General features: G+C 39.7%; 1 protein-coding gene across 5 annotated transcripts; it reads right to left on the reverse strand.

Annotated features, from left to right (window-relative positions):
- Window positions 1-4,579: 4,579 nt before the first annotated feature.
- Window positions 4,580-17,176, reverse strand: dgkab (diacylglycerol kinase, alpha b). 5 transcript variants are annotated; one of them, XM_061785874.1, is made up of 23 exons: window positions 17,003-17,168; window positions 15,340-15,416; window positions 14,704-14,845; window positions 14,240-14,314; window positions 14,075-14,124; window positions 13,893-13,967; window positions 13,021-13,137; window positions 12,792-12,909; window positions 11,540-11,628; window positions 10,273-10,380; window positions 10,088-10,186; window positions 9,960-10,010; window positions 9,672-9,745; window positions 8,472-8,546; window positions 8,315-8,400; window positions 8,156-8,245; window positions 7,994-8,076; window positions 7,736-7,800; window positions 6,951-7,041; window positions 6,681-6,861; window positions 6,499-6,619; window positions 6,345-6,405; window positions 4,580-5,546 (listed from the first exon to the last, which is right to left on the reverse strand). In XM_061785874.1, exons 1-23 carry the CDS (start codon window positions 17,073-17,075, stop codon window positions 5,466-5,468), a joined length of 2,082 nt encoding a protein of 693 aa, XP_061641858.1. In that variant the 5' UTR covers window positions 17,076-17,168; the 3' UTR covers window positions 4,580-5,465. The 5 variants fall into 5 exon arrangements, with proteins under 5 accessions (XP_061641858.1, XP_061641857.1, XP_061641856.1 ...); XM_061785873.1 differs by having other exon boundaries at window positions 7,916-8,076; window positions 9,960-10,004; window positions 17,003-17,166; XM_061785872.1 differs by having other exon boundaries at window positions 7,916-8,076; window positions 17,003-17,165.
- Between the last annotated feature and the right edge of the window lie 1,790 nt (window positions 17,177-18,966).

The raw sequence follows: 18,966 nt of genomic DNA on the forward strand, positions 1-18,966 counted from the left end.
CGCTGTGGAGACTACAAGGCGGGACCGTGCCTAAAACGGTGGAAGGAGAGGAGGGGTAGTTTCCGGTCCTCGACCAATCACGTCACGGTCACCACAGACGTCATTTGAGTGACGCATTCACGGGATTCCACTGACGCAAACGCCACTCGCCCTCTAAAGATAAACCACTAACTTGCTGCTCACGTGGGACTATTAATGGACGAGAAAAGACAAACAATAGCGGCTACAACAAATGTGTGCGTTTGACATTTTTGATAAAACTGGATCCGTGCTTCGTTGTTATTAACCACTGTCACCTAAACCTTCTCAACTTCGAAACAACAATCATTTTTCTACTTAAGCTACACAGCCTGAAATATTCAGTCAAAATAATATCATAACCACAAGAAGTTTGTGTTGGATGAAACCGGAATAATATAAATGGGGGGAATGACACAACAATTTTCCAACACAAAATAATGGAAATTTAAGTTATCTGGAGCAGTACTGTGGAATAGGAGTTAGCACGTCTGCCCCACAATTCTGAGGTCGGGGTTGGAATTCCTGTGTGGAGTTATCTAGCTAGCTAGCTAGTAGATAGATAGATAGATAGATAGATAGATATAGATATAGATATAGATATATAGATAGAAAGATAGATAGATAGATAGATAGATAGATGTGTGCATGTGTATATACAGCATATAGAAAACATGATGTCCTTGTTAACCTAATGACATCCATCCATCCATTTTCTGAGCCGCTTCTCCTCACTAGGGTCGCGGGCGTGCTGGAGCCCATCCCAGCTGTCATCGGGCAGGAGGCGGGGTACACCCTGAACTGGTTGCCAGCCAATCGCAGGGCACATAGAAACTAACAACCATTCGCACTCACAGTCAGGCCTACGGGCAATTTTAGAGTCTCCAATTAATGCATGTTTTTGGGATGTGGGAGGAAACCGGAGTGCCCGGAGAAAACCCACGCAGGCACGGGGAGAACATGCAAACTCCACACAGGCGGGACCGGGGATTGAACCCCGCTCCTCAGAACTGTGAGGCTGACGCTCTAACCAGTCGGCCACCGTGCCGCCAACCTAATGACAAATGTGCACAATTTTGACAATATCGCATCATACGACAAACCAGATAAGTGAGTCTTCCATAAAAATGTCCCAAATTATCAAGATGAAACTGTTCAAAAGTGTAACTGAGTCTAACCTTTTCAAACAATAGATTGCATGACAAGGTGTCGCTTCAAGGTCATCCATCCATCTATTTTCCATACCTCTTATCCGCACTAGGGTCGCGGGCGTGCTGGCGCCTATCTCAGCTGACTGAGCGAGAGGCGGAGTACACCCTGAACTGGTCACCAGCCAATCGCAGGGCACATATAAATAAACAACCATTCACACTCACATTCACACTCGCATTCACACTCACATTCACACCTATGGGCAATTTAGAGTTGTCAATTAGCCTACCAAGCATGTTTTGGGGATGTGGGAGGAAACCGGAGTGCCCGGAGAAAACCCATGCAGGCACGGGGAGAACATGCAAACTCCACACAGGCGGGGCCGGATTTTAATCTGGATCCTCAGAAGTGTGATGCAGATATGCTCATGCCACTTCAAGGTCATATTTGGGAAAAAATATATGTAATATGTTTGAGACTAGTCACTGATGGTGTAGCGGTACACTCACCTGACTTTGGCGCGGGCAGCGTTGGTTCAGTTCCCACTGGTGACGGTGCGAATGGTTGTCTGTGTCTATATCTGCTCCATTTGCACACTGTTTGAGGAATATTTGCACAACATTGTCCCAGATTATCGCACTACTCGCTTGAAGTCTTGGCACCCTTTGCACAATGGTCATTGCACCGGACTATTGCAATATTAGTCTTTCGAACTGCTCTAAGTGCTAGAGCACTCTGCATCTTTTTCCACAATTGCATCTTTTTCCACAATTGTCAAAAAAAAAAAAGTACCAACATTACCAGATAGCTAGCAACCCTTTATTGCTCAGTGACTGTTTTTTGCCAATGTCTTTATGTCTCAAAAGTGTTTTCTGTCAATTGACTGTCTGTTGTCGTAGTAGAGCGGTTCCAACTACCAGAGACAAATTCCTCGTGTGTTTTTTGGACATACTTGGCAAATAAAGATGATTCTGAATCTGATTCTGAAAAGTGCCCTGCGATTGGCTGGCGACAAGTTCAGGGTGTAGTTCGCCTTTCGCCCGAAGTCAGCTGGGATAGGCTCCAGCGCCCTGCGACCCTAACCAGGATAAGCAGTGTTGAAAATGGATGGACGTTTGAGACTACAAGCAGAATGGCACATGACCAGAGAGAGACAATCACAAGCGTCAGCTTTAGAAGGAGTATGTGAGCTGGAGAACAAATCCCAGCTTTTGCGGCAAATTTTTCTAATGTAACTAAAATTGTAATGGAAATTTCCAAAAACAACTGCAATTTAATTAGCCATTTTCACTTAGTAATGTAATGGATTACAATTACATCAATTTTGTGATTCAATTACATAATCTCATTCTAATTAGTTACTCCCCAACACTGCTGGCTGGCGACCAGTCCAGGGTGTACACCACCTTCGGCCCAAGGTCCGCTGAGAGAGGCATCATCTTAACTAAGACCCTAATGCAGGAGAAAATGGATAGATAGACAAATATTCATCTGTTCCAGTGTCAAGCTATCAACATTGTAAAACATTCCCTTACAAGCAATGTTATAAGCAATACTTCAATTTTCTTAACTCTTATACAAGCATATAAAGTTAACCGTTTTATCATTTTAAAAAAACTACTAACCCTTCTCAAGTGACTGAGGAATAGTGTCAAAGGAAGTGGATAGAGAATTTTAAAAACGTTTTTAACTAGCATACAAGTGTAAAAAGAAGTTTACCACTGCATTTTAGAACTTATAAACAGTGTACTCACCATTAACTTTGATGGGATGAGATAACAGTGTGTGCCTGGGAGGCAAGTCTCATCACATAGTAAAAGGACTTAAAAACTGATCAAGGTGCGGCACGGTGGGTGACTGGTTAACGGATCTGCCTCACAGTTCTGAGGACCCGTGTTCAAATTTGTCCTTGACTGTGTGGAGTTTGCATTTTCTCCCAGTGTCTGTGTGGTTTTTCTCCGGGTACTCCGGTTTCCTCCCACGTCAACATGCATGGTAGGTTAATTGAAAAGTCTAAATTGCATGTAGGTGTGAATGTGATTGTGAGTGGTTGTTTGTTTACATGTGTCCTGGCGACCAGTTCAGGGTGTACCCCGCCTCTCGCCCAGAGTCAGCTGGGATAGGCTCCAGCACGCCCATGACCCCAGTGAAGATAAGCGGTACGGAAAATTAATGGATGAATGATCTTGGAGCGCCACCTTGTGGTGCAATCTTGTGTTTGAAAAGGTTATGAATGAATGAATAAATGAATGAATGAATGAACTGATCAAGGCATCACTACAAACCCAAATAATATTATAGCGCACCGAATTGGGTGATCTGGGGTCAGTGGCGTAGTACCATGTTCAGGTCTCCCGTAGACCACCTTCACGGAGCGGCCCCCGTCAAAAATATTTGGGGTGCAGATGAAGATTTCCATTCCATTTCCCCCCCAGTTTGACGCCCCTGTCTGGGGTCACGATAGAATCATATCCCAGTGAGGTAATTCATCATAATTACAAGTCAATGTACCATTAAAATGATTTTTCATTCTGTCTCACATTAGCACAATATAAAATCCACAGTATGAACTTATCTTTTAATGTAGATAAGCCTCTAACCAATTGGGACTTGAGCTAGGAAATCATTGGAATAACTGATGCTTCCAATTCAAGAGATGTGAAATCATAAATTGTACTGTACCGCATTGTCGTCAATGGAACAGTCGCATAATGGATGGCACAGTCACAGCTGTAAATACCCATATGTCAACAACAATTTAAGCGTCAGCTAATACCGCTCATGTCATAACTTATCAGCCACAAACAGTTAATTCAAAGCGCACTTGAACCCTCTCAGAGGAGGCTTGGGCGTGATTCAGTTTCTCTTTAGAGTGCGAGGGATCATTCAGGGTGAGAAGAAATTGGGTTTTACAAATGAACATATGAATATGGAGAGGATCCGTGTGGAATGTTTCTTTAAACATTTAAGGCAATTCATTGCTGATGTTGTGGCTGTGAATGCCTCTTTGTCATTTGCTATTTCATATTCATATGACCCAATATCTAACATACATTAACTCAAATGTTATCAGACACTTCATCTGTGAGCGAGGAGACTGCATTATAATATAGCTTAGCAAAGTATAGCTAAAGTACATGTAAGCTTTCATATCACCAACTCCGTGTGTGTCTTAAGATGTCTGCAGTTAGGCTATTCTATGTTTTAAAACTCCCACGTAAAGTTCCACTTTTCCTTCTCACTTACTTAGGATTAATCCTCCTCCATGCTTCTTTTCCCCGCAATCGCTGGATTAGTCCTCCTTGCCCACCCATGCATTCTGCAAAGCATGTCTCCCAAAATTCTGCCAGGATAGATAAGCATTTAGATATTCAATTGGTAGGCCACATGAAAAGGAAACACAGAATCATTCAGCATGTAAATAAATATGCCTTTACCATAGTATTTAAAAAGAGAGATACAGATTACATTTCAGAAAATGTCCTCAAAATCCTTATACACATTGGGCTGCGATAAGGCTTTGTATTTGGCTACGACAAATACAGTATCCCCAAAAAGTAATCCCTTTAAAGTAAAATAAATTGACACTTTACTCACTCCATCCACTGAGATAGCAGAAGAAGCTATTAAGACATGAGTACATTGAAATGGGTGTATTTCTCAGTATTTAATATCAATAGAAAATGACCATCAACCATAAATAATGTAACAGCAATAAAAGATTTCCCCCAAAGTAATCAATTTATTACATAATTCCCCCTTATATTAGTTTACTAGGTTAGATTAACATCTGCCTTGCTGTGAAGTTTGTAGGAGAGAAAAGACACTGAGCAAGTTAACATCGCACTGTTTGCATAACACCTAAAGGTCCAATAAAACTCAAACACATTGCATTAAGGTCATTTTAACTGTTCTCCCTGGTCTGTCAATTAAAACACATAAATAAATATATTTCTACAATACATTAAGTGCAGGTAAGCACGTCACTAAGAAGCTATCACCCTACTGCGTATCTATTTAGCCAAACAGTGAACACAACAACCACATGTAAACATGTACCAATGTTTTATCCTTGTGTGAAAATGTGTTTCAACCACAAAAGAGGTTGCACTATTTAAAACTGGCACATTAACGACAATTATTGCTTACTCGTAACACAACTGCAGTGTAGGAATTCTGGGAAACAGAACACACAAATAATGCTATTGAAAAGACTGTAACAATCAAACACAGAGTATCTCTGCATTATTTATGGAATACTGTTGTTGGGAATCCCTCTGTGGAAAAAGGCTGTTCTACTTGAGGTGGAAGAAGCCGGATGGCTTTGCTGGTGGCCCCATTAACATGTTAGCTTGGTTCTTGTGAGTTATGTGGATCTGGAATAAAGGAAGACACAACAGGTAGCTTTGGTTCAGTCAAAATGTAAATTATTAAAATGAAAATCATTTGGAATGATACATGGAGTCCTGTGCTGACCAAGGGGAGACTTATTACTAGGCAAATACAGGCCAAAAGGATGTATTCAATTTAAAGCGATTATTATTGTTTTAGTCTCAAAATGCTTCATCTATCATGATTGTTTGAAGGGGTCCCCTCCCTTCTCATTCGTTACTCTAGTCCATCTTCTTCCTGCACATGTGCAGATTTGATTCATAAATATGTTGTTGATGCGGTTGTGTGAAAAATGAAGTGGATAAATAAAACCTTTGTCATTGGGGGACACAGAAGTAGTGGTTCCCATGACTGGCTTTGCCTTGGGCCCCAAATCACTAATCACTATGCCCCTAGTGCTGACATTATTTCATCATGCATCTATTTGACCCTGAATTTGAACATATTTTATTAAAAGAACATAGTGCATAGTGGAATGAGGTCTATCTCGCCCCCTGCTGGCTACTAAAATAAATGCAGTTTTAAGGTAATAGGCAATGGCTTACTTTTTCAGATTTGAATGCTTCGTCATTTATGGTTATTTATGGATTTTTTTTGCGGTGGAGTTCACTTGTAAACTATTACACTGTTGGAGTTTTCAGTTCTGTCTCTAACTTGATTAAGTAATATTATTTTGTTGGAGCACACTCATATTCATAGTCAAAGTAATGCATGAACATCCAGGATGAAATCACAAAGCTTGATTCAGTAAATTTTTGGGGTGACTATGAAAACAGACTTACTGTACAAGGAGGTTGCATCCACGGCTCCCCATCAATCTGCATGGGCAGGGCTTTGAGCGTCCTGTAATAGAGAAGACGCAAGAGAGGCATTTAATTTATTGGGTAAGTTTGGAGCAATGATTCGGGTGTTCCGTTAGAGGGTAACGAACACCACCTAATAGTAATTTGGGAAGCCTGTGCCAATCTGTGCCCGGCGCTCTTCAGTCCAGTGTAGATCTGACCCATTTCTATCATCCCTTCCAGGCCCACAACCTCCAGTCGCTTATCAGTCATGCCTGTAAAGATATCATATTGAAAAGGCCCTTGCAATTGCTCTAATAACAAAATAGCGCATACTTTGTGGTGTTGTTTTAAGAATTTCTGGATCAGTGATGACTTCATCAGGCTGCACATGTGGGGGACCATCAGCCTTACTGGACTCGCCCCACAGGTTGGAGCCGCCATACATGCTAGGTATGTTGAGGACCGCGATGCACGCGAGAGACGTGGTGCTCAGGTCCAGAGGTTTCCCAAAGCACTGTTATGCGTTCAACAAAGGTGTGACAACAAATGAATGGAGGGGGGTTTCCCCTAAAAAGGTCACGTGACTGCCAAAGAAACATTCACCTCAATGGCGAGACACTCTGTAAGGTTCTTGCAAGAGGAGCTGATGGTCTCAGATGTGGCAAACTCCAAATACCAAAGCTTGTTTTTCATTCTTTAGAACATTAGAAGAAAATGCTATATATTAGGTATAACTACACAACATACAGTACTATTATTTCACGCAGTACAATGTTGGGTCACGGAGCCACCTATTCGCTCATATTTCGTAACCTATACTCTGTTATTCACCAAAAAACACCTATTCACTGATTTTGTGCTCAGGCCAAAGCAATTAAAGTGTTGTAATAAAAGTACTGCTTTGGCGCTATTTTGTGGCATCATGGTATACAAGGAACTATGTTGAAGAGAGTTGATGAGCTTCATTTTATAAAAATAAAAAAAAAGTAGTGGTTTGCCACCATCGTGTGAAATCTATAGGCAGTTATAAACATTTTGAGGGTACGTCAATTACAGATTTTTGCTCTGCGCGGCTATCCCCCATGAACACAGTACGAATTATTGCTTAGTTTAATGCAAGACTGTCAGAGATGTATCCCTTTAACAATACAGTATGTTTATTTTTGGGGTTATTGTTTTGGCAAAGAGACTTTGCCATAATTTTAAATACGGCAATCAAAAGATTAGTATGAACTAGTGCAGTTCTATACCACTATAAACTATGACATAAAACAAATTGTTAAATGAATTCCTATTTGGAGTTTTTATGTTTTTACAGGCCTCCTTTGAGAGTATTTAGTCACAAGAGTTAGTACTGAGCAGAATTACATTGTACTACTCATCCTCACCTGCTGTTGAACCTCTGAGGGTATTTCTCTCTCATGGAGTGGAAACGATGAGCAACTGAAGCATCCTGCTCAACAACAACAACAAAATGGTGTGTTTACCTCAGCGAGAAACTTCATTTTATATCTCAAGTTCAAGTACTGTATTGCATCAATCAGCCAATGCTTCAGTATGTAACTCACCGATCCTACTGAGAAGTAGTTGTTGATGATCTGGTAGGGCACATGGTCTCCTACTTGTTTAGGATCATTTGGTATCACCTGAATGCTCCAGCGGTCCATTTGGATCAGCTCACTTGCCTCAATGTCCTTCAGGGTCTCTGTCAGATCAGACCCGTCGTAGCCTTCCAAGAGAAGGAGGGAAAGTAAATTACAAGTCAAATTGCATGTGACTTCATGTTTCCCTGAGTTTGATGCTTTTACCTCCTCCCCAGCGCAGACAGCGAGCCAGGTCATTGCCGGTACCCAAGGGCAGGATAGCGACTTGAGGATTCACCTGGAGGCCAGCTTTGTCTGAAAACACAAGCTAAAGGATTAATCCTCTCACATTTCATTCCACTTCTAAAATAAGTGTTCCGGTACCGATGGCATCCAGGATCCACCCGGCGGTACCGTCTCCTCCACATGCTAAAATCCTGTAGTCATGAAGATTGCGGAAGAAATGTAGCCTAAAATGAAAAGTTATTGTTAAGAAAAGTGCACTCAAAAGTGAAGGGGTAGTGTGGCAAAGGTGCGTTACCCTGGCGCGGGACCTCCATTGGAAAGGTTGTACACTTGACGTGGGTTCAGCAGGTACTGAAACTTACAGAGAACTCTATAGAGAAAACGCAGATAATAAAATTGAATAACAAATGTCTGAATTTTTCCTAACTACTTTGTTTGTATCTCTTTGCACGACGGGCAAAGCGTGTATGAGGGTCATTTCACTGAAATGGTGCCATTTACTTGTAACTCTCAAAAGAAAATTTAAGTTATGTGTTTTTTCAACTGTGAATCTGATAATACACATATTGAACTATTTAAAATGTCTATTGGCCCATATCTGTCAACTTTATTTTTAAATATCATTATTGTATGTACTAAAACTCCTCATTTGAGTAACAGGACTGAAAGTAACAGAAGAGAGTCTTTAGCATAGAATCATAATTTGTGGCCACATGACATTTATGCTAATAGCATGCTGATACAAAGCACATTACAGTGATTCAACAACAACAACAAAATAATAATAATAATTTAGGTAACAGGACTGAGTGGGGATTTTCATTTAGGGGATCTGAATGAGGCAACTTCCTGTGGACCATATGATTTATGGAATATTCAAAATTTTCCAGATGGGGTAATATGTTGGGGTAACAGGACTGAGTGAAACCCGTAGGACACAACTAAAATGTCAATTTAAACTTTATTAGTTTTTTTAAGTCTTAAGATAATAAAAGGTAGAGTTGTAATACGGAGTAACACAAGTATAGAAAAATAATATGTAAACATTTCTAAAGGATTTAAATTCTTATATTTCATGGTAAAGTATAATTTTAGGAAGCGGGGACAGGCAACAAATGCTATTTTTCTAGTGTTCAATGTGGCTTAAATGACTAATTAATTGTATTTATTAAATATGCAATCAGATCAAAGTAGAGGACACTTTGCTGAGTGAAAAAAAACATTTTACAGTTAATCTTATTGTGCATTTATATATTTTTATAATCTGGGGACCATTAATTTAACATTATGTTTATTATTGTGGTTGTAGTTTGCAGTGGTGTAAATCTTCATAATTCATTCAGCTATCAGAAAGACTAAGTATTAGCAAAACCTCTCTGTATGATACAGTAGCTTTCTACAGCCCTGCAAATGAATACAAACAATACTGTATACCTCTTTTCTTATTGTTGTATCTCATTAGATTTCACACCTAATGTATTTAATGTCAACTCACCTTTCACCCTGGTTTCCTCCACTCTTTGGGTTTACGAATACCAGCAGCGGGTGAATGTTAGGAATGGGAACAATCTGAGGGAAAATACTTTGCCCATCATCATCTTTGAATAATGTTTGAAATATGGGGTCACCATTTGTGTGCACCTTATCGTCCATTCCTTTGTTCACTTTTTAATTGCATTATTATATGAACGAGAATGGACCAAAACATTGAGGAATAGCGATATGCGCAGGTCATGTTTGTCACAGAAAAAAAGGAGGTGATCAATGTAGACAACACAAGTACCTGTAAGATGTTGCCATCAGGAGTCATGTTCAACAGGTTGGTGTCCTGTTCCTTACAGAAACACAACACAAACAACAAACTCAACTATGCAGACTTACAACGTAGCAGAGTACACTATGATGTTCTACCTTGGAGTGAGCATGTATGGCCCATGGAGGGAGAATATGATCTTTCAGTAGGCCACAGTCACAGGTGGATATTCCAGTGTAGATGCACTCATCGTGTCGCTTAAATGAAAACACACCTGTGTCAATAGCCTGTAGTTATCCTTTATAATTAATTATTACAAAGCCTTCTTTCACATTCTTCTCACCATCTGGTGGCACCACACACAAAGCCTTCCAGCTAAAGTTTTAATCTTCTTTTGGCAAACTTGACACTTGAAGCTGCGGTCAGATCTGACCCAGTCGTGAGACGGCACCTGAGGCAAAAGTTTATGTTTAAAAAGATTGATTACAGGACACCAATGTCCTAAGTCTGGTTAGTAGGTATTAAACAACTAATTCAAGTAGTTGATATTCTTAACCATTACTTGCTCGAAGGAGTTTTTTCAACTCTGTTGGATTCTGTGTTTGTCTGCCTGCCAGTATGATGATGAAAATACTTGTTGGCTGGGTTAGGTTTAGTATTAAAATCCTTTCAACAACAGCTATTCATTCATTGTTTCACAATTTGAACCATATTAAACTGTCGATCCTGGTCTCGCAAGAATAACTTCAATCAATGAGTATCAATGTAATGAGTATTGTAATAATAAAATAATATACCCTGAAAACTTTCTTGACACCATATACTGTAAGTCGTTTTCTAGTCGCATTTAATGAAATAAAAAATCTAATCAAGTTTAACTACTTCCTAGCGTCACAGGTGTTACCTCTATTGACATTAGATTACAGACTCCAGATTCCATTGAGAACAGCCTAAAAAATAAAATAGTTAGGTATATTTAAAAAAACACAAGATATTACATTTAGCATTTTCTAACTTACTCATCCAGACAAACAATATTTCAAAGCAAACCAAATGGCAAGGAACTGGATCGTTGTCACGCTGCTCACCCTCAGTTCTTGTTTGGATTTGACAAACGTGGGCACACAGGGCTTTTTGTATGATGATGAAAATACTTGTTGGCTGGGTTAGGTTTAGTATTAAAATCCTTTCAACAACAGCTATTCATTCATTGTTTCACAATTTGAACCATATTAAACTGTCGATCCTGGTCTCGCAAGAATAACTTCAATCAATGAGTATCAATGTAATGAGTATTGTAATAATAAAATAATATACCCTGAAAACTTTCTTGACACCATATACTGTAAGTCGTTTTCTAGTCGCATTTAATGAAATAAAAAATCTAATCAAGTTTAACTACTTCCTAGCGTCACAGGTGTTACCTCTATTGACATTAGATTACAGACTCCAGATTCCATTGAGAACAGCCTAAAAAATAAAATAGTTAGGTATATTTAAAAAAACACATAATATATTACATTTAGCATTTTCTAACTTACTCATCCAGACAAACAATATTTCAAAGCAAACCAAATGGCAAGGAACTGGATCGTTGTCACGCTGCTCACCCTCAGTTCTTGTTTGGATTTGACAAACGTGGGCACACAGGGCTCAACGTTTTTGTTTGAACACCGACTATGGACAGTATAACTGCAACCTGAGGGCAGAGAAAATAGGAACTACTCATTTAACAAAAACAACAACAACAGCAATTTTAGTCACAGCTCTACGTATCAATACCAGGGTCTTCAGAAACTTTTTGAGCTCCACTCAAATAAGAAATGAGCCTTCTCTCCGAGACCCAAACTAACTAAGGTTTATGATGTGATAATAACTTTGAGTGTACATAAACTAATATATGATAATAATACAGAATATGTGGATTTGCTGCAACAAACATGATTAAAGAGCCCCATGCCATATGTCACATTGCTCCGCACACGACAAACAGGTCTGTCTTTTACTTTCGTGAACAGACAATCTGTTTGTCCGAGGCGACTGGTAGCATAGTTGCTAACGATAGCAACAGAAAGGGAAGGGGCGCTCGCCAGTCTAGACTGATGGGCCAACACACTAGCAAATCATTCTGGGATTTGTAATATTAGTGTGCTATATACTGGCGGGCCAGCTCTACTACACATTTGATATGGTCTTGCGGGCCAAATATAATTACATCTTGGGCCAAATTTGGCCCCCGGGCCTGAGTTTGACATAGATATGTTCAAACAATATTAACACAAAAGACATCAATTAATAATTTGATAAGATATGAAATCAAATACTGGTAAAACAAAATATGTGTTTTAATCCTCAAGCAACACTTCTCAGATGAAAAGAGTATCAAGTGGATATAATAAAACCAAATAGCAGCTACTGTTCATCAACCTCGCAGCCCGGGGGCCACATCCGGCCCGCCACATCATTTTATGTGGCCGGCCACATAAGCAAATCATTTTCGTCAACTTCCACAATTCTTGCCAAAATCTGCACCAAAATTTCACATCGTAATATGGAATAAATAACAACGCTGCGATATTGCAAGCATTTTTTTTAATTTTTTTTTTACCAAACCCCTTTTTACAGTAACTTGAACAATAGTTGAACAAACTGTTATCCTTGACTTCTGCTTTGGAAACTAGTTATTCATCATTTTGTTGTATATATATAGAATACTATGATCAGGCGATTAAACATTTATATGGTTTCATAGCCATAACAGCATCCTCTGTGGAAAACCGTACCAACAATGCGGCCCGCGACAAAAATGAGTTTGACCCCCCTAGCCTAATCTGAGCCCCTGTGGTGTTTGTGTGCTCTTACGGGTACAGCAGAGTCCCTGCTTCCTGAGGCCGAGCAGCATGCTCTGACATACACAGCAGTAGGCCGGTTTGTTAAAATTCTTCAGTCTCCAAATATGCTGCCCATCCCTTTCCGGCACCTATGGGTGTGGAAGCAAACACATAAGGAAGTGCTGCTGCTTTGTGGGGGGGAAAAAAAAGGGGAAAAAAAAGAAAAAGCGGGCCATTTATGTGCAATGTTTGCGTTTTACCTTCAGTCCAAGCAGAACAAGCAAAGGCACATTGTTCATCCCTCCTTTCAGCCATTCCTCCAGTGTGACAGTATCACTGTCATCCACATCAATCGCTGTCATCATGTCCTTGAGTATCTACACAAATTTTAAAAAATAGTATGTTTTGAGTCAATGGCTTGTGACTTGGGTGGTACCCTTAGATGTTTCCTGCCAAGGAAAAAGCCATTAAAGAATATGGATAAAGGGAATTATGCACGCACGCCCCAATGTTGAAAACAGCTTGAGAACTTACTGATACAATGTTTAATGCATTAAAAAAATGCCGCTTTTTAAATTTCTTCAACAATAATGGTTTTGGGGATGCTAGGATTTCGCCCAACGGTTATGACATGGTCCTCATTGCATTGCTAAAACAACATCTAATCATGGTTACAATACCTGAATCCTTAGAATATATTAATTAAAACTTTTAGTTGCATAACATGAATTTTGATTGTTTGATAATCCCTAAATGTAGCTATTATGACAAGCAGCCTTATTTACCTTTGTTTTGGGTTTCTTTTGTCCTAATGGTGCTCTCAGGGGTTAGATTATGCAAAGTTCTAATATCAAAATATGAGGGCACTGGTGTGAATGAACAACTAAAAGTCCCGCAATTAATTCTGATGTAATGGTCAGGGAAACCCAGTTCATAGCAAAAGGTTCTGACTGCAGAAAAATGTCCCTTGTCACTGTTATATATAAACTTACTGTAATTGTGAGCTCATGAAATGTACTAAAAAACAATATTTCGCTGTGAGATTTAAAGAAGTGCAAGTGAAATATTCATGTTACTAAGTAGAAACTTGTACATAAGCCACACCCACTGGTGGAAAAAAAAGTGTTCATACATTTCTGAGCTCAACCACGTCCCAGCCAAGGTAATCAGCTGCCCGCATCATCTGCGTGATGATCCGATCCACTTCCTGATGGTCAGACAAAAGAACTCATTAATATTTCATAGAGAAACAATCCATTCACTGGAATTGCTTCTGCATAGTGCATCATGATGTGATGCTTTGGAGAAACTTACAGAGCTATCCAGGTGTCCATTACCATCTTTGTCATAAAGTTTGAATGTAACTGAAAACACAAACCATTATTTGACACATTCTCAAAGCCACTTTCTAATATTCCAAGTGGAAATTAGACATGAAACACATTTAAATAAACATGCCACAAGAAGAAGGTAACTAACATTCCAGCTTCTCCCGTGGCTGCCCTTCCTCCAGCACTGACAAGTAACAGGACACGTCACGGAGAAGCACCCCACCTGAGAAAAACAAAACAAGCAATTAATTCATCTTAGCGTCTTAAAAAAAACATGACATTGAGGCTGTTAGTTTAGCTTCTCGTGGTAGAGTGTAAGGATTGAACCGATTAGTCAAGTCAACTTTAGTAGTACCTATAGATTCAATTACAACAATTACATTCAGTGTAATGTGATTTTTTTTTTTAAAATAATTTGTTTTGATTTGTTTCCATGCTGGTGGTCCGTGGCACAAAAAAGGTTGTACTGAGCTGAAAAAAAATATCAATGACGTCATTGATTAATAATCTTCAACTCGACTTTCATCACATTATAGTCGAGTACAAAAAAATCTTTGAGTTGTTCAACACCTAGTGGAGTGAACTGCATAGATGCAGCATCAACGTATTCACCTTTGGCCTGGGCGTTCGCCGTGGAGCCATCCTGCTCAAAACTTTGGAAGTAAAGGAAAAGGCGCCGGCAGAAATCTGCAGGAAAGTCGTCCACCTCTAGGTAGGTCTTAAGGAAGAGGCTGAACCCTTCCAGATCCACATACTGTAAAAATAAATCAAAAAACGGTGTAATGACACAGAATGGAAACAATGGTGTGCAATATTTTGTTTTAAAAGTGTCATGTAATCCAAACGGGTTTCCTTTTATTGCTAATGCTCATGATGAAGCTGAAGAGTAATTACAAACAAATGACTAATTAATGTGTGAAATCTTGAATTACCTCATAATTTCCCTGAAAGGCTTGATAAATATTCAAGCTTTTAACCATTTTGGGCTGGCCGGTTTTATTTTTGCACAAACACTGTCATGTTGAATTAATTGGGATTTAACTATGGAAGAACATGCAAGGGTGCGCTTGAGTTCCTTACCATTTCTAACAATTAAAGAGAATGTTATCCTTACTTTTAAATGGCAATTTGTTCAAATGAATGATTTTGCATGGGATAGTACCTTGAAAATGATTGTACTTGAAAATAAACTGCACATTTTGTTGTGAAAGAAAGAGGTGTTTTCACAGGTGCTTCTGCATAACTGACCTCTCGAGAGCTGTGCTGGGCGAGCCGACCCCCGCTTTGAAACTCCTTGATCACATCTTTTACCCTCAAAGTGCTGTCTGCAAAAGAGCCACAAGGAAATTGCTTTAATAAAATCTGCATGCTGTGTGTAGATTGGAAAAAATAAACTTCTGTTACATGCATTCTCCATTTGTTTCAAACGTGCACTACTTCGATGCTCATCACTGTTTGTACACACATAAGATCATGCACCTAATCTGGCTTTGGGTCCTGCGGTAATACAGGGACAAATGTGAGTAGTTATCCGTTCAACCATTATCCTCCCAAAAACTAAGACTAGATACACATTTTAATGAGCCTATGAAGGTAGAGCCTTTTTGTTCCCTCATTAACAAGTCTTCGCAATTGTGCATTAGCTCTGACCCCATCTACAGTAACTCGGCACGCATTTAGGGAACACTATGCTGTGTTTTTTAATAAGAACTCCCCTATGCACAATCATTTTGCAACTCCTACTAATGTTGATGTAAAGACTGACAGTGAATGGAAACACGATGTCTTATTTTTTAGTCTTAAACCATAACCGACTAGGGCCGTAACCGACTAGGGCCAGTTACCTGCAAACATTGAAATGATAAATCACAACATATTAGATGGCGGACCCTGAATTCAAATGTTTGGACGCCTACTAAACGCTATGCCCCTCTGGTGTTGCCATGACACAGAACTATTTAGAGAAAAATCCAATAATTCAGAATCTTTTTGAACAGAAGAAATTAGCAGGTCAAACATCCTGAACAAGCCACTCATTCTCCATTTTCTATACCACTTATCTTTACTAGGGTCGCAGGTGAGCTGAAGCCTATACCAGCTGATTTTGGAAGAGAAGCGGGGTACACCCTACAATGGTCAGACAGGGCACATGTAGACCAATAAACCATTCACACTGAGGACAATTTGAGAGGCTTCAGAGGCTAAGAAACATGTTTTGGGAATGTGGGAGAAAACCCACACAAGCAAACATGCAACTCAGTCCACACAGGAAGGCCTGAGCCTTGATTCGAATCCCGAACCTCAGAACTCTGAGGTGAACGTGCGAACCACTCGCCAACCGTGCCACCTCTCTTCTAGCATTTGTCAAATCCATATCAATCACGGGCAATTAAAATTAACTTTGATTGTCTCGCAAAGGCCGGCACGGTGAAAGACTGATTAGAACATCTGCCTCACAGTCCTGAGGACCGGGGTTCAAATCCCGGCCCCGACTCTGTGGAGTTTGCATGTTCTCCCCGTGCCTGGGTGGGTTTTCTCCGGGCACTCCGGTTTCCTCCCACATCCCAAATACATGCGTTGTAGGTTGATTGAAGACTCTAAATTGCCCGTAGGTGTGAATGTGAGTGCAAATGGTTGTTTGTTTCTATGTGTCCTGCGATTGGCTGCCGACCGGTTCAGGGTGTACCCCGCCTCCCGCCCGAAGATAGCTGGGATAGGCTCCAGCAGCCCGCAACCCTAGTGAGGATAAGCGGTAAAGAAAATGGATAGAAAATGTCTCGCAAAGCATTCACACAATCAGTGAAACACTTTTTACGGTTAAAAAAATCTGGTAACTGTATAAATGTCACTACATGATTAACCTACATACCACAACTTCTAGCTGGTAAAAGACTGAAATAGTGACACTTACATTGCATGTATTTCTGCAGCTGGATAAAATCCACAGGTGTCACAGTACCTTCTGTATCCCAAGAGGAGGCCATGTCTTATTTACATATGCAGAGAGCCATCAACGTAAAGACGTGCATTAGTTGTTCGCACAATAAAGCTTTAATTTCCGGGTTTTGTAAGTAACTCCTTAAACTGGTTCCCCTCCATTCCTGAAGCTACACACAAAAGCAGAAAGTTGAACACTCCCCTCTTAGTGAAGTCAAAAATCAACCTAGTGAAAGTGTTGGATCAATACATGTGGTTCCCCACAAGGAGGCAAACACACTGTCACATGCCAAGGCAACTTATCTGTCCATCAAGCGCATGTAAAGTAGTGCAGCATTTAAAATGAGCCCAAACAGACAGACAATGCATGAGAATGAGTAGATTTTGCCACATTTTTTGGACCCCTGATGCTCAGCTCAACCCTTCCAAGCTCCTCACCTCATCTAAACTCGATGCCCTGATCACGAAGCTCTGTTAAGCGACAGCAGAGTGTCCACTTGGGTATTAAAGGATGTCAGGGATTAAGCATGGCAGCAGGAGGAGGAGACTGTTACCACATGATGACTGTGAGTGGCAACGCCTCTCAATGTGAAATCAAGCAGACAATGCAACCACACAGAACTTTTTTTTTCACTGATGGACACACTTATGAATCAAAAATAAACTTGGGTACTACTTTACCAAATTTGCCGAATTCAAGCTACTGACACACTTTATATAATTAGAAATACTAATGCTAATGTAATTTAAAGCTTGACATAAGGGAGGCCTAATGCAAAGCTTTAAAAACATCATGAACAGTACAGCAGTAGAGCTAAATGTCAGCTCACTGTTTGCTAAGCAGGAGGTCACGCTCACTGTTCTCATCCTATGACTCATAAAAGTTTAAGTTTACTCCTTAGTAGTAAAAAGTAACAAAAGGTTTATGTCATGTTTCCCTCAATTGCTGTAGTATTAACAATGTGCAAATTCAGTTGTTGAAAGAAGATGAAATAAAATAAAATTGTATATATTCAATGATCGTAATGACTAACACAGTGGGGTTAACAATGGAAGATACAGGGCACTACATTGTGGAATAATATTAAAATGCAGTCAAGTATCATAACACAGCCTGAGAACTGCTGTAAAAAAAGGGAGATTCTTGTGTGGTAGCTGTATAAGGACAATATAAAATACTTAAATGGAGAAAAGGCCATTTCAAACATGAACAATCATAAAGACATGCAATTACAGTACTGTACTTGATGAGAGCTGTTGACACCATCGATAGAGACCGATGAGTGTTAGTAATGATATATAACTTATAACTATAACCCTTTGTGACAAATAATGTTGTATTTGTACAGAAATTATGTAGTGTTTTTTTTCCAGTTTGTTGTTGATTTTTAAGTGAACAGACAGGACAATGATCACGTCACAAGCCGCAAGAAGAGCTTGCTTATGGCCTGGCGTAGCTTCAAGTCTAAGAACTAAAGACAGATCAAAGTCTCTTCCAAAAACTATTCCCTCACATTCTTTTTTCTGTGAATCTTCTCTGCATCTGCTTTGCCTCTATACTCATTGATCCAGGTTTTATACACTGAATTTTGTTTCGTCTCTCTTATTGTATCTCATCAAATTGATTAATAAAGCGTGCAGTAACTCATTCACACCTATAAACAATTTTGAGTCTTCAATTATGAATGTAAACGGAGGACCCGGAGAAAACCCACGGAAGCATGGGGAGAACATGCAAACTCCTCACAGGAGACCGGAGCCGACATTCGTACCCTGAATTTTGGAATTGTAAGGCAGACATTATATCCACGTAGTCAACCATGCTGCCAATAATGCTTCTATTTCACCTAAATTTAATTTATAAATAAATATTGATAATCATTAATATTGTTGTGAAAAGTCTTAGTAATAGTAGTAGTAGAAGTATTATTAATATGA

This window comes from Phyllopteryx taeniolatus, chromosome 9 (assembly GCF_024500385.1).
Source record: "Phyllopteryx taeniolatus isolate TA_2022b chromosome 9, UOR_Ptae_1.2, whole genome shotgun sequence".
NCBI classification, from domain to species: domain Eukaryota; kingdom Metazoa; phylum Chordata; class Actinopteri; order Syngnathiformes; family Syngnathidae; genus Phyllopteryx; species Phyllopteryx taeniolatus.